At 35.8% G+C, this 22,112-nt stretch overlaps 3 protein-coding genes across 5 annotated transcripts in view; all 3 read right to left on the reverse strand.

Moving 5' to 3' along the window:
* LOC120627783 (GTPase-activating protein CdGAPr) overlaps positions 1 to 6,095 on the reverse strand; it is a 110,157-nt gene extending 104,062 nt beyond the window's left edge. For 2 of the 3 annotated variants that reach the window (XM_039895805.1, XM_039895802.1), the window contains exon 1: positions 5,609 to 6,095. The gene's annotated coding sequence lies outside the window, so the exon portion shown is untranslated. Of the gene's footprint in view, positions 1 to 2,701; positions 3,396 to 5,608 lie in introns of those variants that run through there. The other variant, XM_039895804.1, reaches the window with a different exon arrangement.
* A 1,168-nt stretch (positions 6,096 to 7,263) lies between these two features.
* On the reverse strand, positions 7,264 to 18,188 carry LOC120628164. Its single transcript, XM_039896397.1, has 5 exons — positions 18,109 to 18,188; positions 15,012 to 15,180; positions 13,169 to 13,338; positions 11,793 to 11,959; positions 7,264 to 7,465 (listed from the first exon to the last, which is right to left on the reverse strand). Exons 2-5 carry the CDS (start codon positions 15,178 to 15,180, stop codon positions 7,264 to 7,266), a joined length of 708 nt encoding a protein of 235 aa, XP_039752331.1. The 5' UTR covers positions 18,109 to 18,188.
* On the reverse strand, positions 8,489 to 9,948 carry LOC120628163 (leucine-rich repeat-containing protein 34-like). Its single transcript, XM_039896396.1, has one exon. It carries the CDS (start codon positions 9,944 to 9,946, stop codon positions 8,585 to 8,587), a length of 1,362 nt encoding a protein of 453 aa, XP_039752330.1. The 5' UTR covers positions 9,947 to 9,948; the 3' UTR covers positions 8,489 to 8,584.
* Positions 18,189 to 22,112: the final 3,924 nt, after the last annotated feature.

A 22,112-nucleotide genomic window follows, 5' to 3' on the forward strand; every position in this document is an offset into this window, starting at 1 on the left:
AAGAAAAAATACTTTAGTGTAAATAAAGAGTGCAAGATTCTCAACCAGGAAGAAGCGTACAAAGGGCTTCAAACTTCAAAGCCTGGGCCCTATCCGGCCGGCGCATTATACCGCAGTTAGCGGCATTACCTTCCATTTGTTGGAAACAATGCTACCTATTCATTGAAATGAAGATGTTCCGTACGTGATTGTGCTTCCAAGTGTTGCCTTATATGACACCGGTAGCGGTACGTGGAATAAATGCGTGATTTCGTTGAACTGATCAACTACACTTACTGATCGATTAATCCCTATCCCTACTAATATTATAAATGGCAATGTAAGTTTGTTTGTTACGCTTTCCCGCAAAAACTACTAAACCGATCCTCATGAAACTTTGTACAAATATGAAAGTTAGAAGTAATATAGGATACTTTTTCTCTCGACATTAAGCTCGGTTCCTTTGGGATAGGGGGTGAAAGTGTTTGACGATTTTACACCATAACTCCGACAAATTATAACCGATTGAAATAATTATTTTTGCACTATAGAGGTTATAATATGTGTTTAATTTTGCCCAAACTGTGGTTGGAGATAGAGGACAGAACTCCTCAGCGGACAGCAGCAAACCCCTCATTTAAGGCTTAGCGATACTGAATACTTACAACTAAATTGAATGCATGAAATCAAAAAACAAAATCAAACGCAAACCGAAGTCGCGGGCAACAGCTAGTTATATTTATACGATCGTTCTGTATCGCGCATTCTATATAGAGTGCAGTTATGAAATAAGTTAATATTCCCTATCTCTCTCAATCTCAAAGGTGTCCTAAAATCCGCACTGGGCCAGTGTGGTTGATACATATATAATATCCCTTAGAATAATGAACATCCATTGAAAGCGCTGATAGCGCATTAGGGTAGGAACCCTACTTCACTTGCCGGGGCTGAGTTCGAATCCCAGCACGCACCTTTAACTTTTAACGTAATTAAAATATCACTTGCTTCAACGGTCAAAATCAGCAAAACTTCGTCAGGAAACCTGCATGCTAAGAGTTCTACATAATGTGTTCAAAAGTGTGTGGGGTTCACCAATCTAGGCCAGCGTGGTGGGCTTCGGCCTTAGACCCATGCCCTGTAGTATACATTATGTAGATACAGGCATGCCGTTTTCCTAACCATGTTTTCTATCACCGTTTAAGCAAGTGATGAAAAACTCACATAACTTAGAAAAGTTAGAGGTGCGTGCTGGGATTCGAACTCGGCCCCCGGCAACTGACGTCGAGCTTCTAACCAATGCGCTATCAGCGCTTTCAATGGATTTTCATTATTCTAAGGAATATAATAGGTAACGGTATGTGAAATGTAGGTAGCCTTAATAGTTCTTTAGTTGTTTATTTCAGCAGGGCTAGCACAGGCAGGGGACAAAAAATTATATCCACCGATCACATACCCTGACAGGGGATATAATTAACGTGTCAACCTGCAAAATCACGGAAACATGAAATATGAGAAGTTTACCCCCGTTTATAATTACACACATATTATTAGGATGACGGCCGATTGGCGCAGTTTGCAGCGACCCTGCTTTCTGAGTCCAAGGCCGTGAGTTCGATTCCCACAACTGGAAAATGTTTGTGTGATGAGCATGAATGTTTTTCAGTGTCTTGGTGTTTATTATATTCATAAAAATATTCAACAGCTATCTTAGTACCCATAACACAAGCTACGCTTACTTCGAGGCTAGATGGCGATGTGTGTATTGTCGTAGTATAGTAGTATATTATTTTCACTTTTGTGCCAATGCTTTGAGAGTGGATAAAGCTGTAAGAGAAGAAACAATTTTATTCTTTCCCCGTGGAGATAAATATCTCCTGGCCATGCTAGCCGTGCAGGGTGTAGACTAAAACGCGTAAAACGGGCTAAAAATCTAAAATGCCATTTACATACCTTCTATAAGTTACGTTGGCGCGGAGAAAGGAGAATTTTTGTAATGTTTAACATGGCATTTAAAAAACATAGATTATATATAGCCGATTAAACATTGTGATTATGCATGACGCAATGCTGCTCTCGTTAATCGGCGCCACTTACACTAATTGCCCTCAATTGTAATGCTTAGATAAGCAGGCCCTTTGTCAGTGGGTACGTCGTGGGTACCTCCGTATCATTTCACTACTGGATAGCTACCGCCCATAAGTATTTAATATAATAGACTACGGCAAAGAGGTTTTAGTCCGTGGGTGATTCCACTCTTAGTGAAGACGGGCATGTCAACATCCATGACGATTGCCTCCTACAATAAAAAATAATAGACCACGGCAAAGCTAAATAATAGCTCACTATTTAAACGAAAGCTTTTTTCTTGTAGTTGTTGCTCGCGTTTTTTCAAATCCCGTGGAAAACGTTTGTTTTGCTGGAAAAATATGCGATCTAGGTTACTCTCCGCCTTATCAACTAACTCTGTTCCAAAAATAAAGTTGATCGGTTGCTTAGTTAGGGCGTAAAGGAACCACAAACAAACAAACACACTACTCATTTATAATATTAGGTAGTTGGGATTACAATAGACTAAGAAATGCTATAAAAATATAATTACCTATTTGAATTTTAAAATTAAGGCAATGCGCCGCGGCAACTAAGTAATTTAAAACTATATCAATGTTTAAAGCAAATAAATAAACATTCTTAGTTAGCGTCGATATAAATTGTACCAATTTACCTTAACAGTGAGTCTCTACATCCGGCCTGTGATTACGGTCACAATCTTTGAAGTATTGTTAAGCATATTCTGGACGTCCTTACAATGTGTATTTCAGGAAAATCTTCTCTCTTTACATGTGGAAACTTGCAAGGGTGGCGGACCATATTCTTAACACGTTCTTTGAGCTGTTCAGGCGATGCGATCGGGGAAAAACAATCAAATTCCCTAGGTATACATCGTGCAGCTTAGCTTGGTTTAACACAATGGACAATACTGAGACTTATTCAACACCGGCACCCGGCTCGAAAGAGTCCACAACTTCTTTTTAGATTGAGATAAATGTAACCAGAGTGGTTGCTACAGCATCCCCGAGAGAGGCAAGTTTTGTCCGCTATTAAGAATTGTATGCATTTTTAGGGGGGCAATGCGTTGTGAGTTATGATCTTCCGATGATGTTTAGGTTTGTTTTAAATGTTAAACACACTTGTAGTTCAGAATCACTTTACTCCGATATTTACTATATTGTTTAGAGCCGATAAGAAACACAATAACATTCGTTTTACATTGAGCGACACGACTGATGCACGAATCCAATGGCGAACTGCCGGCACGCGGTTAGTGTACCGACTACCTACATGCAAACGACGACGTCATAATACCAGTCGGCAGTTTGTGCGTTTCAACTGCGAGATCGGTATGGACTATTGTTGAATTACACCGGCAGGTACGATCGTAAAAGTAAGTTTTTGAATGTTGATATGTATGTTTGTGTGAATGTTTGTATGTTCAAATTGTTAAATTGGTAAATTAGAATAAGGTGTTAAGTTATATATGTATGTAAAGTATTTAGTTTAATTATTATGATATAAGTATTTCGTTTATATATTGTTATCAGACCCTACACATTGTATCTTAAAAAAGAGGGACGATTGTGATAGGTCAAAGATTACTCCACTACAAGTTAATACCATGCCAAGTGGTAAGTGATGATGCGGTCTAAGATCGTAGCGGACTTACCTGCAAGGGGTATGGCAGTTATATGAACCCCGAAAAGCTTATCGGTCGTACGCGGCATCTTATGAGTACGATAACAGCACATATCACATGGCGTCACGTCTTTTTGGCAGAAGCCTCCTACCAGACCAGGCCAGATTCCAGAATATTATTAAGAAATTATAAATTCCTAAATTGTCCCTGCCACCTCCCGTAGGTGTTGAGGTTGCCACCTGCAGTGGGGTTGTTGAATCATCCCCAGACTGATATCTGAGTAGTCAGTTCAAATTCCACCTATTTGTCTATTATCGTTCTACTCCTAGCAAAAACTTTGTGGTTAGGAGAAAGGGTATATTAGTCATTTTTAAGAGAAACATGATATTAACTCCTTTAGCAAATGATCGCTCAAAATTAGCCTACTTGAGAGCAAACACTAGTTTATCTGGGTCAGGTCAGGTTAATTTGATTAACAAAGATTTTTGCAAACTTTCATTCCCTGTTCCACTTTTGTGGAGTTGCTTCTGATTAACATATATGACTAGTTAATTAAGTACTTTAAGAACTTTCTATAAAAGGTCTAGAAAGATGAGAAACTTACTATAGACATGTAATATATTCTAAGAAAGGAAAAGATGATATATTATGCATATCCTACATGCATATATCACAGATATCTTTTTGGAATTTACACTAATGTGCATTTTCAATATTCAATGTATCCATAATCTATAGATTAATTACTTATCAACATTGTTCTTGTGAATCCAAATATAATTTTTTTACAAATAACAACTTAGCTAAGCAACTATCAACAGATTACAGAAAGATTGAATATAGGAAAGGGATGTTAATTGACAGTTACTCTGAATATTCTATACCTTTCAACAAAAAAAAAGAACTATGCAACCTCTAAAAAAATTATTACAATTTAAACTTAATAATATTAGCACAGACATTTTCGCTCAAATGATTTTTTTGTAAGGGAGGCTCTGATCACTTTCTCAAATGATCCCATTACACTTTCAGTTACATCCAATTAGTGGTTACTGTAAACACATATTTCTATTGTAGGAATTTTTTAATATAAAACTAATTGTAAACTGTGGTTTCAAAACATAACTTGGTCTAAGAAATAACTACAAAAGAAACTGAGCATGGTGTTGTTAATGGCGGTAATTTATCACGGTATTTTTACCTAAAACTAAATAGTTTCCAAACTTTTTTATCATTTATTATAATAGGACTTTTTAGGAGCTTCTGCTAAAGTAATGATTAATAAAATGATGGGTGCAAAATTTGCACAAAAAAAGTATTACAATCCCACTGACCAAAGAAGATAAATTATTTTGCAAGATCATTCTTGTACACAGTTCATAAGTTTACTTTAAAGAAATTTGATAGATTGTCAATTTACAAGAAATATTTTAAGGTCAGGTTATTTTTGACTTATTATCATCAGCCTAATAATATCTCACAGCTGGGCATCATGGGAAGAGTGTTTTATCTGCCTTCCGAATCAGGAGGGGTAGTCAATATAAACAGACAAATGTGCTTAAAAAGTGTCCTTGAGATAAAAGTAAATTTGGAATTTGAATTAGAGCATAGACCTACCACCCTATTACAGTATGGGTTGGTGGATTTTGTTTAACTAAACAATAAATTTGATATTTACTTTACAAATAAAAATAATGGAATACTTGTATCTTTCTTGGAAAATTTACTCAGGAATAAAAACGGGACTTGGACTGTACGTAACGAGTAATTAGATGAAGAAGTAGTCGCGGGAATCAGCTATAGTGTCATCGTAAATATAAACGTGTAGGTCACATCGGAATAAATTAAAAAACGTGCTCCTAAGATTGCATTAATGAGACGTAATATCATTAATATAGTTAACATAACAGAGTCGTTTTAATTTATTTTTACACTTACCTGCGACGTTGGGGGTAATTTTAACCACGCCTATGCGGAAAATCCATTACACACACTCACTAACACAAACATAACGAGAGTGAAACACTATTAATGTAGCTCGAAAAAAGCCTACTTTTCGACTTACAATACGAAAATTTTAATTTTTACCGAAGCACAAAGTATTACAGTTCAAGTCATAAATTCTAAGACAACAGATAGTGTGAACGTTGTGAAAACAACGAAAAGGTTTACTACACTTTTTAAACAGGACGTGGAAAGCAAAACAAGGCGTATACTTAAGTATTTCACAATCGCAAATCGATTTAAAGGTTTTTCAAAACCTCACAGGAGTTGCTAAACTTTAAATTAACTCGACCTTTTTATAAATGGCACACGCACTTTTAGTCACAGCGAACCCCACATAGTGGCTCTTAAGCATTTATTATTGACTTTAATTTGTTGTTATTATTGATGATCACGGAGGAGGTCTGGTATATTCTCACGAGTCAACAACCGTTTGACAACTACTGACAACTGGCTCGGACCTTGGTCATGGACGCGACGCCATTTTAAAGTAATGTTGCTATTTACTTAAGCGAAATTCCCCCTTACTCTTGTAAAAGCGAGAATATAATTGTTAATAATATATATTACATATAATTTACCTCTGGCATTTATGTTAATATATTATTTGAAAAAATTATAATATAATCAATGTACCCAATTTATAGAATGTAAAATTCATAGCGTTATCTCTGCTTGCACCATCTATTGTAATACAGTCGAACTTTTCGAGCTTGTTTCCATGAAAGATTCGAGAATTGTTAAAGTTTATTTGTGTAGATGGCGCTATATCGAAGATGAGAAATTCGTAGATAGATGGCGCTGTTTATTAATTCAGTTCACATGTAAATTACGTGAATCCTTTTAAGCAATTCTTCTTTAAATACGTTTCTTACTCGATGACAAAATAAATGTTTCATTAGTGATAATGTAAATAAATTAATCGTGTAAAGGAGGTTGACATAAAAAGAAGGTTTAAATTAATGGTTTAGTTTATTACTTCTTTTAGATAAGTACCTGGTATAGCCACTTTGTATAGGTATCTATCTATGGGTATGTTCGATCATAAAAGATCCTGGAGGGTCGAAGTGCATCCGCTGAAGCGGGCCTCATTACAAGATAGATAGATGGGTGTGTTCCGTATAGGCTCCGAAACTGCTGGACCGAGTTTAATGACACTTTCAGGGAATCTCCGGATTGACCTGGCGAGTAATCCTGTAAAGTTTGGTGACGATCGGAGCACTCCTATTTTTGAACTGTCAAACTGTCAAATACAGCTTTTATTTACTATGACGATATTCTATTGTTGGGTGTACATGGGTGTAGATAATGATTCTTCGCTCGAGAAGCGAATGAATACGGAGAGAAATAAATGATTTAATATAATGATGTAAGTTTATTGTTTAAATAAAATAAAGCAAAATCTAGCCCGGCGAAGCGGGCTGGGTACGCTAGTAGGTACCTAATAAAAAGCGGTTTGATTTAATTAATAGGTAACATGTATTTCGGATTAATTAAGGAAGGTAGATAGACCTAAAGGTGAAAACGCTGTGCCCAGCTAGGCTATAAGCAAAAATAATTTATATATAGGTACATTTAGGTACCAATGTTTAAATAATCTCCAGCGCCATCAGCTTAGAATATTTTGTGTTTTCTTCAACGCCAGGAAATCGGAAACCATGTTTAGCCAGTTCCTCATAAGTTATCTGGAACAGATCCTGGAAACCAGCCTTCCTTGCCACAGCCTGGGACGCCGCTGCCGTGAAGACCGTCGCTGTCACTTTTATGTTTAGGGCTTTGCACAGCGGTACACTAAAAAACAAAATAAGCATTCATTTTCAGTAAAGCCTATTAATTACCTTTTCTGCCAGGTTGCCAACCAGGGATAATAGAAATGAATTTGAACGAAATTGTATTCAGTTTTACAATAACCTACCGGTTCTAGAGATGATATCTTAGAGATGTCTCCAAAAGAATTCAAAGTTTGTATAAAACGTAAGCTTATAGGACAGTCCTATAATAGTATCTAATAAAGGACTACGGTAACGTATTAATTATTCATTGTTATTGCTATTAATATTATAAACCGGCGCCGGTCTAAGAAGAAGCCCACAACAAATCAAAACGTTTGTTTTTTGTTATCACCATCTCACATTGTCATTTAAAACTATTTTCAACGGTAACGTAATACGTTACCGCTAAAAATGCTTCGGTGTGAGTAATTGCTTTAACCAGGTTGCTTTTTAAATAGTTTTAAATGACAATGTGAGATGGTGATAACAAAAAACAAACGGTTTAGTTTGTTGTGGGCTTCTTCTTAGACCGGCGCCGGTTTATAATATTAGTAACAATAACAATGAATAATTAATATTATCAATAGGTATACCTTTATCTATATAATAAGACAGGTGAAAAATCGTGTATAAAATTCAATTAGAAGACATTTATTACAAAATAAATCATAATATTATGTAAGAAATAAAGAAAAAAGTTATCATAAAACCAACTCTTTACAATACGACCATCAATTTATTGTAGTGTTTTTTATCTAATTTAAAAATAACACAAAGATTTGTAGTGTTTTTTTATCCACTAAAAATAGCACATAAAGATTCTATGAAACCAAGTGCGTGAGTTTTAAAGTTCTAAGTTGCATGTTTTCTTTACCGACAACGGAATTATTCCGGCCTATAATGTGACTCAATGAGTGTTTGTGACAGTATTTCAATATAACTTTGCCAATGATTCCACAGAGTTCGATTCGATTCTATTGGAGGTTGATACATTCTACTGACACACAATTATCGTTTCTTTTAAAGGTCCCGGTTCGGTTCCCCATCTAAGATTTTACCTTAGGGGTTGCTACGAAAGTTTGATACCATTCATTTAAATCACTATCGTTTCGTACGAACGTTTTGCGTTCACTACTTTTCAGAACCTATTTTTATCCGTTTTATCGAGTTTATGGCGTTGTTTACAATCGACCTTAACGACTTTCTTCTCTTCCACCACATTCCTGATTATGTGATAAACGGGTTGAGCGCAACCGTAGTCCAATTCATCGTAATACAGGTGCTTATTTCTATCTGCCGGATTCGGGTAATACGCTGCATGAAGAACATCGTCTACTTCGTACAGTTTTAAATCAATTGTGTGTTGGAACAACGCTCCGCTGATCAACATCCTCTCTATTACAACACAACTTTCATGTGTTATTGTGTTCCCCCATATATTCAAGAAACGCAAGTAATAATACTTTTTTAACGTATTCAATATGTCTAGAATACCGTCATCGGTAATTTTATTATGCCCCACGTCTAACGCTCGAATTTTCGAATAAGGTAGACCGAAACTCAATGCTCTCGCTCCCGTATCTTTTATTCCATTCCCAGCTAAGTTCAAGAAAATTAATTGGGGCCTGTCAGCTAAATATTTGCCAAGTAATTCAGCTCCGTATTCACCGATTCTGTTGTAACCTAGATCCAAATATAGCAAAGTATCGTTTCTACGAAGGCCTCTATCCAAATATTCCACATCGTGCCCGATCAATTGGTTCTTTTGCAAATGCAATTCGATTATTGTCGAGTTCTGTTCTAGGAGATATTCTAAGTGGTAAGCTAACCATTTAGTTTCGTATGAATAACGATTGAACGAAGGTATTATTCGACTGAGATCTAGTACTTTTAAAGTGGTATTGCCTCCGTGGTCATACCGAAGCGCTGTAATAATATGGGATACACTTGTTAAAGTCAGATTTGTTTGCCCAATATCACAGTATTGAAGAGATACGTTCTTTTTGAGAAAGTCCGCAAAATATTCAGCTCCTTTTACTCCAAAATCGTTGCCGTTTAATCTTAAATATTTCAGTTTCACTAACTGTGCGTATTTTGCTAAATTCAAAATTGATGCTTCTGTAATGTTATTGTTCATTATGTTCAAGTTTATAACACTCGATCGGGCTTTTACAAGAATATTTTTCAATAATTTGAAGAAGCCCACATCTGTTACACTATTGTAGCTCAGATCGACTTTTGTGATTCTCCGCGGTTCTTCTTTTATGTACCGACAAATAGCTTTTATATCTGCATCCGTAATACGTCGTTTATATCTATCGTAAATATCTTTGCCTCTTAGCACCAAATGACCAGTTCCATCTGAATTTCTTTCCGTACACAAGTTCAAGCGGATTTTATTTAATTCTGTTTGTTTCAGTGGCTCGGGGTTTCCAGTAATCTGTTTGAGAATAGCAATGGTATTGCAAATACATTTCTTTTTGCGCGGTGACTTCTTCATTCTCTTTATCTCTCGTCTATTATGAAACTTCTTATAATATTGTAAATATTATAAAAACCTTATGAGTTTAAACGATACTTAATAATTTAAATAAACAATTTGTTTTGATATTGTATTGCTTGTAATTGGTGTCATTGATATAAAATAAGACATCATTACCATCTGGTTTCAAAATTATATTTATCCAATAATAATCTATTGTTTATGAAAGAAGTACTTTCCTCGAAACAGCGGACTTTAAGGCCTTGCGTTTATATCCTCTTCATTACTTCGTGTTTATATCCTCATTGGCCTTGTCTACAAGTGTCAGATCGTAGTTTCGATCGTAGTTGTTCCAGGTAAACCAGATATTTTTTAAATTGATGATTTCGCTTTGATTTTGAGTGTATGCTTTACGTTACCGTATGATGTACAAACAGCGTAGTCAAATATTTTATTTTGACCATCGATTAGGGTGCATCAAGCAGTTTTAGTACTTGTACGTTTTATACATAAACTTTTATTACCAAATACTCACACATATAGAGGTATGCTTAACGTATTGCAAAAAAGTTAAGTTTTATCATTAAAGCATTATCTAGTTATCTCATTATCAGACCACTTAATTTCACTAAACATTAATATTTTAGATTTTTGTACAATTGAATCAATTAAGTAACCGGAATGAGCACGACTTTGACAAATCAAAGTGTACACTGTCAAACCTTGTTTTGAAAACTTAAATGTCGACTAAATGGGTGTCGGTTTTTTTATACGGTAAGCGCGCATCGTAAAGATTGAGTCACTCGGTTTCGCAACTACCTTAAAATCCTGTTAAAATCGTGTAACCATGTTCGCGTGCGTTCGTTCGTTTCATCGTATAACTTCACTCACATGATTTTTTCCAAACACCGCTAAAGAAATTAACTTAAAAAATAATTTTTATTCAGGTACGGTACGACAAAAAATCTTGAACGTTCAAGCAACCATAAATTTCTCATAAAGTAGATTCCTCGGGGCGAGAAAGTTGTAGTTTAATGAGGTTATTGCGGAATTCCTTGCGGCCCGCATGCCGCAGCGTCCGCAATAATTTGATCCCGATCCTAAAAGCTGGAATTCCAATATATTTCCAGCCTTCTGTTACCTCTAGCTTTACCAATAAATAAATGGATTTTTATTTATCAACAGATTAAAGAGAATGCCATTTAAAAATAGTTCTTTGCCTTGAGCTAAGAGATCGCTATGTAACGCAACATAACTTTTACGTTAGTAGAAAGCGAGAAATAAATGACATATTTTTATTCCTTCTATTTAAAAATCGTTCCATAAAATAAGTATATATAGTTAATATAGTATATTTTGCTTTTATGACCAAAATTATATAGAAAGTTCAAGACTAGTAGAATAGCCGATGTTGAGGCTTCCAGACCAAAAAATCCAAACAGTATAAACTGAAAGAATAAGACTTTAAGTTAAGGTAAATTGTAAAAAGTATCTGAATAAAGGCTTTTTTATTGAAGTTATACTTCTTCAGCGGCGTTAGGAAAAATCATGGTAGTGAAATTATACGATGTAACGAAATGCGCGCGCACATGGTTACACGATTTTAACAGAATGAAGGTAGTTGCGAAAATGAGTGAGAGGGGAATACATCGTTCGCCAGCTCAGTTTTAACGATGCGCGCGCACACTGACACAAAAAACCGACACTCTGAAGTTAGGCGTTATTTCGGTGATTATTATCTTAATGATGATGATGATAATTATTATTGTTTTTATAATCTCGCCAATGTTTGCCATGTTGCTACCATAATTTTTACTAAACAACAACTTTACCTAACCCTCAAAAATAAAAACAGTTGGCTTACCGAGCTAATAATACCTCCTTCCCGATCCCACAGCCTCTCCAGTTTGGCGCCACCACCAGCCCGTACGCAGTCAGGTATTGCTGCACGCCGAACCTCGCGAAGACGTCCACACCCTTGCCCACCAGGTCTACCGCGCCGAACAGCTTCGCCCAGATCCTGTCCTCCGTCTTGAAACCAAGATGTTTGTAAAGCAATAACAATAACTCTTACAAAAATCTAAACTAATATTACAATTGCGAAAGTGTGTTTATTAGTTTTTCGCTACTAACGCCCTAAGTCAATTTACTCAAGTTGGCGCAGCAGCGCAGCGACCCTGCTTTATGAGTCGAAGGCTGTGGGTTCCATTCCCACAACTGGAAAATGTCTGTGTGATAAACATGAATCTTTTTCAGTATCTGGGTGTTTATCTGTATTTATATTATGAGTATTTATGTATATTATTCATAAAAATATTCAACAGGCATCTTACGTAGTACCCATAACGCAAGCTACGCCGACTTTTGGACTGGATGGAGATGTGTGTCGTAGTGTATTTATTTACTTTTTTACTCGATTGGCATATAGTTAGTTGAAAGGGAGTAAGTAGCAGGTTAGTTTTTATCCAATGTAACCAAAGGATAACGATTAGTTAAACCCAAAATAAGCGCGCACGAAGAACGCGCGCTACAGCTAAATAGTAATAATTCTTTCTTTCTGAATAACTGAAACTCCCAGTCACATCGAATTATTAATATATTTCATCTGCATTTGCCTAACCTTAGCGACCTAGAACGAGTAGGTATATACTTATATAGGTATATGCTCGTAGTTCAAGGAAAGACTCTATCTTCTACAACCGTTTTAATTATCACAATAAACAAGGCTTTACACTGCTGAAGTTTATTAGTTTTTTGATATTATATTATTATAATTACTAGCGGTCACTCGCGACTACATCCGCGTATAAGTCAACCTTAAAATATAGACATACGCTGTGGTGGACTTTTTTTTTTTAAACTTTAACCTTTTAGCAGCGTACGCAGCGGAAGCTCTCAAAAGGGAAAAAAACCCTCCGATTTTGAAACATTCTTCATTGGTGCCATGCTCCTATTGATGATATATAGCCTTCATCGATAAATGGGCTATCCAACACTGAAATATTTTTTCAAATCAAACCAGATGTTCCTGAGTGCATCGCTTTCAAGTAAACAAACAAACAATTAAACTCTTCTTCAAATTTATATATTAGTAAGTATAAGATTAATTTTCCCTTTTATCGACCTCCCAGGTGCACTGGCGAGCACTGTAGTCTTATTAGAAGAAGGTTGACAGACAGTGTCAGGGGATCAAAATAAACTGCCGGTGACTATTTTTAACCCATAAAGAACGATATTTACCTTAAATTCTTCTTCTGTATCACTTTTAGAGCATACGGTTAGGACATTGACTCCAATGATTTCTGCCGGCCTGTCTACATCTTCTACGCAGACGACGGATATACGGTCTTTAATGGTACTCCGCCACAGGTATTCTAATTCGGCCAGAGCTCCCGGGTGTTTGTTAATTTCTAGAAGTGTGAGATAGAAGAAGCCAATTGATTATTACATTGACCTATTGTACAGAATGAATGAATAAATGAACGAAGAATGAATATAAAAAAGAATGAATGAATACGCTTTTATTGTACACTATATAAAATAAAAAAAAATTTAAAATGTAAGGTATTCAACTTGGTGGCCTTATCGCAATATAGCGATCTCTTCCAGGCAGCCAATGGCGTAAAACACAGCTCAAGAAGAGAGGTAGGTGTATTGTATAATATACAAGTACCTACTTATAAAAAAAAATAATAATAACGATTGCTGAAAACTATCCGGTGCGTAGAAACTGATTATCACATGATGACCGGGGTATGACAACCATACTCCCTAACAGGTTAGCCCGCTACCATCTTAGAAACGCATCATCACTTACTACCAGGAGAGATTGCAGTCAAGGCCTAACTTGTAGTGAAATAAAAATCAAGTATACAAAAAAAAACTTATCAAAATTAAGCCTAATTTGCTATACTCCGCGTAAAGCAGGAGAATCTGTGTGGTGTAATTTATAATTTCTTCAATCCTTATACTCCACACCAAATAGAACAGGGTGTATTGCCGAGGATCTGTTTGGTGTGGTGTGTTTGGAGGATCTGTTTTGGGTGTAGCAAATTAAGCTTAATTTTGATAATATATCATGGATTTCCGCAAAGTAACGCCTGCTTCTATACAATACATAAAACGTACATTCATACACATACTACATTAACTCTGAAATCGCAACACTCCTTTTGAGGAAATTATATGTTATATATTTAAATAGGTATTTATGTTATACATTTTATTTGTATTTATATGTAAAATATTTATATATATAAATTCAAATTCAAAATTCAAAATTCATTTATTTCAAGTAGGCCTAATACAAGCACTTTTGAAACGTCAAGTCTGTCCGTGTGTAGTGACTCTACCACCGGTTCGGAAGGCAGATTCTACCGAGAAGAAGCCGGCAAGAAACTCAGCAGTTGCTCTTTTCCAACATCAAAAATTTACATTTTATATTTTAACATTCATTTTTCTATCTTGTGAGAGATGAAAGCGGAGCCGGATGCTTCCAAGCAACCTTGTCATTAAGAAACTCATCAATTGTATAATAACCTCGCTGTAATAAATGTGTTTTAACACATTCTTTAAACTTATGGATTGGTAGGTCCAAAATTACCTTATATACCTTATATTATAGTTATATATATATATTTTATTTATATATTTGTATAATTTTAAATCTTATTTATTGCACCACCTACCTCTTTTCTATATTTTTTCCTTTTACGCCATTGGTTGCCTGGAAGAAATCGCTATGTAGCGATAAGGCCACCAAATTGTACTCTTTTTATATGTATTTATAACTTTGTAACTACTTTTTTTTTCTTTGGTGTACAATAAAAGTGTATTCATTCATTCATTCATTCCTTTCTTGGCAGTGCCGTAAAAAGAATACTTTGATCTCTGAAACGAAATAAAATCTTGCTCGATATTGCATATATCTCGTTGGGTAAATTGTAAAAAATAAATGAGAAAAGAGCAACTAAAATTTTTATAACCATCGCTGGCTAGATTTATGGTACTTACTATTTCCGTTTTGCATTGCATTTTGGGTGATGAAAATGAACCCTTGTGATAGTTAACTGAGTAACGATACCTATATACTTGCAAGGCGGTTCATCGGCGGTGAAATACTTGAGAAGCAGTTGCACTGCCGGCTCGACCTGGTCTTCCGTGATGTCTTGAACCCTGAGCGAGGTACCTCGTGCGGTGAACCGGTGCCAGACCGTGGGCAGAGGCAGTGTCGCGGGGCGAATGTAAACCATCTACAGACAATTATTAGGTATTCTAAATCATGATCATCACATCATGTACTGGGCACGGGTCTCCTTCCACAATGAGAAGCGCTTAGGCCCGTAGTTCGCTGGCCCAGTACATATTGGTGGACTCCACACATTTTGAGAACATTATGGAAAACTCTAAGGCATGCAGGTTTCCTCACGATGTCCTTCACCGTTGAAGCAAGTGACATCTTACACGAAAGCGGGTAGTCAGATTCTGCCCGTGACATCCAACTTGACATCTCGTACCTCCGCAGTCCCGTCGTGACCACGAAATATCGACAAATCTTAAAATATTATCGTAGTATGTACCCGTTGAACTATATTTAAGAAATGTTGATTAACACGATTAAAACGCACATAAGTTAGAAAGTTTAGAGGTGCGTACCGCTGCTCCGTCGCTGGATCGTAAATAATAAATTGAAATAACGTTTTTGCTCAAGATATCACTATTTTAAAGTATCACTCTCTGAGGGTGGATATAAGCCTCCCTCACTCCTGTAAGAGAGGAGGCAAAAGAGATTTAACGGCCGATTAGCGCACTGGGCAGCGACCCTGCTTCTGAGTCCCAGGCCGTGGGTTCGATTCCACAGCTTGAAAATGTTTGTATATTATAAGTAATCATGTATATTATCCGCTTCGCTTTTTTTTATGTTACGTAATTTTTTTTTTTCAATGAAAATTATACTATATTATTTCTAACCTCCAAGATTATGTATAGAGTTTCATGAAGATCGGTAAGGTAGTTTTCGCGTGAAAGCGTAACAAACAAACTTACATTCACATTTATAATATTATTAGGAATTATAATAGAGCATAGGCCCACCACGCTTGACTAAAAAACATCAAGTCACCCTAACTACTAACATTATAAAGAAAAGCCACATCTAACATATCCTTTATAGTTTTTGAGAAAATAAGAAATTAAATAAGTATCCTTACGGTAGCCTCACAATAGTATTTGTAAGACAACATATTAGTCTTTATAAACAAAAAGTGGATATAAACAGTCGACTTACAAGAAATGGTCATAAATTAGTGACATCTGCATATCGTCTGCGAAAGGTGCAGAAGTCATTTGTGGGACTGAGTATACGCTTTTATAATATGATTCCTAAGGTAATTTTGGACCTACCAATGCATAAGTTTAAAGAATGTGTTAAAACACATTTATTACAGCGAGGTTATTATACAATTGATGAATTTCTTAATGACAAGGTTGCTTGGAAGCATCCGGCTCCGCTTTCATCTCTCACAAGATAGAAAAATGAATTTTGAAATGTAAAATGTAAATTGTTAATGTTGGAAAAGAGCAACTGCTGAGTTTCTTGCCGGCTACTTCTCGATAGAATCTGCCTTCCGAACCGGTGGTAGAGTCACTACACACAGACAGACTTGACGTTTCAAAAGTGCTTATATTAGGCCTACTTGAAATAAATGAATTTTGAATTTTTTTTGAATTTAAAACGGGCTAAAAAGTAGACTAGTATGCAGAGGCAGAGCCGCGGATTCGAAACGCTGGCTGCCCTACGTACATGAAAGTTTGCTGCCTGGTAATGCATGAATATATGAAAGATTTATAAGAATTAAAGTAATCATTAAAAACATCTAGCAATGCGATCTACGGCAATGCGCTCTCTACGCACGTGTCGTTCCGACACCGGAGCATCTACAGGAGATGTTGAGAGTCATCATTGTCATCATCAAACCATTACTGGTCCACGACAGGGCACTGGTACAGGGCAGGGTATAAAATGATCTTAGTGTCTTTAGATACCTACTGTAGCATAGAAAACAGTATGTTTACATTTGAGAGTAACGATGAGGTGTTATTTGCGAATTGTTTTTGGTTGGCCTTCTGGGTAGCGAATTAATTGTTCAACAATTAATCATAAGACCGCAGCAAGTGTGATTCAAGGGAGCCATATCGATCACTCTGCCTTCATTATCTGTAGGTATCAGTTTTGCCGCTCCAGAAACTTTGTGGGCATAAATTTTTAAAAAAGTTATAACGAAATTTCATTTCCTTTCATACTTAAAATATAACAGTGCTTCTGCACAAACTTTCATCGCCCCTGAACATTTTTTATAGCTGATAAAGATGCTAAATGATTGATTTGCTTATACCATAGCAATAACATGCTACGCTTGGCTACGTCGTAGCACTAAAATGCTACACTCTAGAAGTATTTAGCCCGCTAACCCCTCTGTGTATCTCTTATGGGATAAGAGATGGATTTTACAACTGTCTGCTTACATATAGACATGCTATTGAATTTATACGAGGAAGTATGTATTTGAATGTACTAGATTAAATACAATTATGAGACACAAAGAATGTACAACTTAGATATTCGAAACTCTCAGCTAACCTCTAAATATCTATCTAATAACATTACAGATACACCTACGGGTTGGTGGACATAGGATGTGTTCCTTGCATGCCCTATGAAATGTTGCGCTATTTATAGGAAGGTTTTTCATTAAAAACATTGGTCCGTCAATTTTATATAACATTTTCCAAACGCGTACCAAAGTTATTAAAGGAACTATGTTATATGTTTTGTGCTCTTCCGTGATGTGTTGTAAACTTCATATATACACAAGAGCACTGGCTACCGAAATTATTATTTTAATTTGTATGCTATTCTCCAGCTTATGCCTACACTGGAAAAAAAAACCTGTACGCAACTGCTTTCATTCCACTAGATTTAGTAGTTTAATCCGGCCACTTCGTCTGTACAGAATTCTATCCACTCGGAGAGATTGAATGTAATTGAGAATTTTCACTGATTAATTCATTTAAACTATTAACGTACTACTAACCTACTACGTATTGATTAATCATGGATGAATTAATTTTGAATTTAATATAGAAATTTCACTGAAGTGTCAATAACGTATACGACTTACCGCAAAATGTGTAAAGCTAAGGGGTGGATAAAAATTTGCAAACTGCCGTCGATGTGGCTCCAACACTACGACTGAGCAGAATTGAGAGTTAAGGGTGGGTTTAGGTTGAAGGTACACTGGGTGATGTAGATAAACTTAAGATTTTATTATTTTCGCCAGCCTGTGACTGCAATCGCACCTGGTGGTATTTATTATTATAATATTATTATAACTCTTTATTTATACACAATATCAAGAATATATATAAGAAACAGAATTTAACGTTACAGAAACATTAAAGAAAGAGGTACAATGCAAAACGCGGCCTTATCGCTTAATAGCGATCTCTGCCAGGCAACTTAAAATTAGGAGAACAGACTGCAGAGAGTACAAACATTTTAAAATACATACGTGCGTACGTATGATAAATAAACTAATTTACATAAATACATCATACAGAATATGATTAATAAATAATACTCTTATCTTTTTTATAATTTTATCACCCTGCAACCTCTTTAGTACATTCGATAAAATTTTCTGTAGTACTTTAAATATGTATAGTTTACTGATTTACACATTAGAAGCAGGCATTACATAACTTCATAAAGTAGAATGCGAGCTTAATTTGCTATACTCCGCGAAAATTAGGAGTATCTGTACGATGTATTTTATAATTTCTTTTAACTCAACACCAAACAGATCTTCTTCAGTCTACTTACTAAGCACGTTTTTCTCCATCACCGGAGCCTCCCCAGGAAATTACGACTTTACAATGAACAATTGCTAAGTCTACTAATAATTAGCTAAACTTAATAAGAAAATACATTTGTGTTATTGGAACACTTAATGATTTGCTTGAGTAAATTCTATTTTTTGTTAATTTTAATATTTTAATAGCCGCTTTGCTGATACCTGTATCACAATTACTTTATTTAATAATTTAAGAACAGGGCCTTCGTGTTTTTGGCTTCTACGACGGTTGACCCTTTCAAGTGCTTCTTGGATTTTTTTGCCAGGGTATAACCGTAGGTGTCCTGACATATTCAAACAAAATAAAAAACAAACACCGCTGTCAAATCATGAATCTTGTATAGAGCTATCAGGCCAGGAAAATGCCAGTATCGGATCTCTTCGTCTTCCAGGTTGACCAGCCAACAAACAGAACGAAATTATTTTATTATACTTTAGCTCGGTGTGTCCACAACCTGAAATGATACCGTCTTAAGCTAATCTAAGCCGCTAAACGGAATTTGCTTCCAATTTAATCCTAACGGATTGTTGACAAGTCGTGAGTCTGTCGTGTCGTATTCGTAGGGCTATTTATGTTTTTTTTTTTAGTAACAAGTAAGCGCTTGATTTCTATCTCACTTGATGTCACCTAGTAGGCTACAGACTATATTAAAGATTCATTATAGATTCACATTTAACTAAACATTTTAAGAATAAAATTCGATTAAGGGTATAAAAATCGTTTCATCAATCTTAATTTTTAATTCGAAAATGGGAATTATTAAAGTAGACTTACTCTCCAACTAATAACTTTAATGCACTCTATATCTTAGAGTACGACGACGACGACGTACATAAAACTTAGCAATTATTTTGATGATATAGACATATAAAAAGAACTGAAAGCAATATTTTATAATCGTTAAGTCGTTTTGATCCGTTTTTCAATCAATGTTTCGTCGTGAGTTTCGCAGTTTATAAATGTACCCAATATTTTATGGAGCACTTGCACAAATTAGTGATAGTCTATACACTACATGGTCAGCTGATGCGAACTATAGGCGCCACCATATTGGCCTCGGCTGCTCTGACCAGCGCCTGTCACTTTATCCACACATTACTCCGCGGCCCACCGTCACGCGACATGCAACACAGAGTCGAAAAAGTCTGAGACGATGTAATAAAAGTTTAACTTTCAAAATATGAGTAACGCGTAGAGATAATTATCTCATGGTAGGCATGTTTGCCCCAATGAACGTAAGGCTCGTCGACTTCCTGCAGGAAGGAACATACGGATTAATTCAGTCCAATAAACTTATTGTCTTAACGTCACTCAAAGTCGCGCGTCGTAAGCTTACTTGAAATAAATGAACATTGAATTTAATTTTATTCTGACGGTCTATTGGCGCAGTGGGCAGCGACCCTGCTTCCTGAGTCCAAGGCCGTGGGTTCGATTCCCACAACTGTACAATGTTTGTGTGATGAACATGAATGTTTTTCAGTGTCTGGGTTTTTATCTATATGTTAAAAGTATTTATGTATATCTATGTTCTTTATATATATAAAAAAGAAAGTGTGTGGGTATGTTCCGTATAAGCTCCGAAACGGCTAGACCGATTTCAATGAAACTTTCAGGGAATCTCCGGATTGACCTGGCGAGTAATCCTGTAAAGTTTGGTGATGATCGGAGCACTCCTATTTTTGAACTGTCAAACTGTCAAATACAGCTTTTATTAACTATGATGATATTCTATTGTTGGGTGTACATGGGTGTAGATAATGATCTTCACCCGCTCGAGAAGAGAATAGAAGAGAATGAATACGGAGAGAAATAAAATAAAAATTAAAAATTATAAATTTAATGATGTAAGTTTATTGTTTAAATAAAATAAAGCAAAATCTAGCCCGGCGAAGCGGGCTGGGTACGCTAGTCGTTCATAAAATATTTATCAGTCATCTTAGTACCCATAACGTAAGCTACGCTTACTTTGGGGCTAGATGGCGATGTGTGTATTGTCGTATTTATTTATTTATTTCTAATCCGGTAGTTCCAACGAGTTACAGTTTAGTACATGGATCCACGATTACACCTAAACACGCATCTGTGCCAGTGCAGGTGATCAGCGATCACTTGACCAGAAAGTGCGTTGTTTTCAGGTGCATGTTGCGAACGTAGGGTAAACGCACTAGTTATTAAACGCATTGTGACTGTGAAAGTGTTTGTTTCTTTAATTAGAATAATATATTATCATGCATGTTTGACTTGGGGAGTAAGCTGGTGAAGGCGTGATGAGAGCGATACGAAAAGTGTGACTGTGTGAGTCGAAGTCTAGTTGAGAAGGAAATATACTGTTACGAAGTGCGAGCGCACATTTCCTTTCTCTCTTTCTCTTATAGTGTAGGTCTATTTTCTGTACCACACTGTAGGAGCTAGAAATTGAAAGTTAATACATGTTTATATTATACATATAAAAACATATATATACATATACGTAGAAGCTGCAATAGCGCAGTGGGTAGGGGCTCGACTTCACTTTCGAGGAGCCGAGTTCGAATCTCAGAACGCACCTCTAACTTTCAAGTTATGAGCGTTTTAAGTATTTAAAAATATCACTTGCTTCGACGGTGAAGGAAAACATCGTAACAACAAAGTACCAGTGTACAGATACATTTAAATTCTGCTAAAGGTTAGAGAAGTTTATATATAGTAGATTTATTTTTCTCATTTCTCTGAGACCTATTCGGTTTTTCCGTATTTTAGTAACATACACTGAATAATAACAATATAACTAATGACTACGTTTTGGGGGTGCATGCGTTTGAAACTCTGTGCCCATGGTCTTTGAACACGAAAAATTTTAGTAACATCGTGTCCCAAAAATTGGTCGTGATGTCCGGTGACCCAAGAGCTGGCGCTTATTTAGCCCAACGGTTAAGTCTAGCAATTCAAAGGGGCAATAGCGCCATCATTTTGGGTACCATGTCCATAAGTGAACAGTTTGACGGCTTATATTTTTTGTAAACATTAATGTTGGTTTGTAATTATTATTGTGTTTTGTAATTGGATTTATACATACACTTTCACATTTATGTTGTTTTATGTACTAAAAATTAAGATGCATTTAATGTTATTTAATTGTTGACAATCGTGGAAAGTGCATACTTTCTTTTGTGCGTAATTTTAAAACTACAAGAAATCATGCAATGTCATCGACAGTTAATAGTTAAAAATTTTTTTGGGAAGAATGTTCTACATAGATGCGAGTTTTCTTCCTGAAACAATGTTGTTCATT

The sequence above is a fragment of the Pararge aegeria genome, chromosome 12 (genome assembly GCF_905163445.1).
Source record: "Pararge aegeria chromosome 12, ilParAegt1.1, whole genome shotgun sequence".
NCBI lineage: Eukaryota > Metazoa > Arthropoda > Insecta > Lepidoptera > Nymphalidae > Pararge > Pararge aegeria.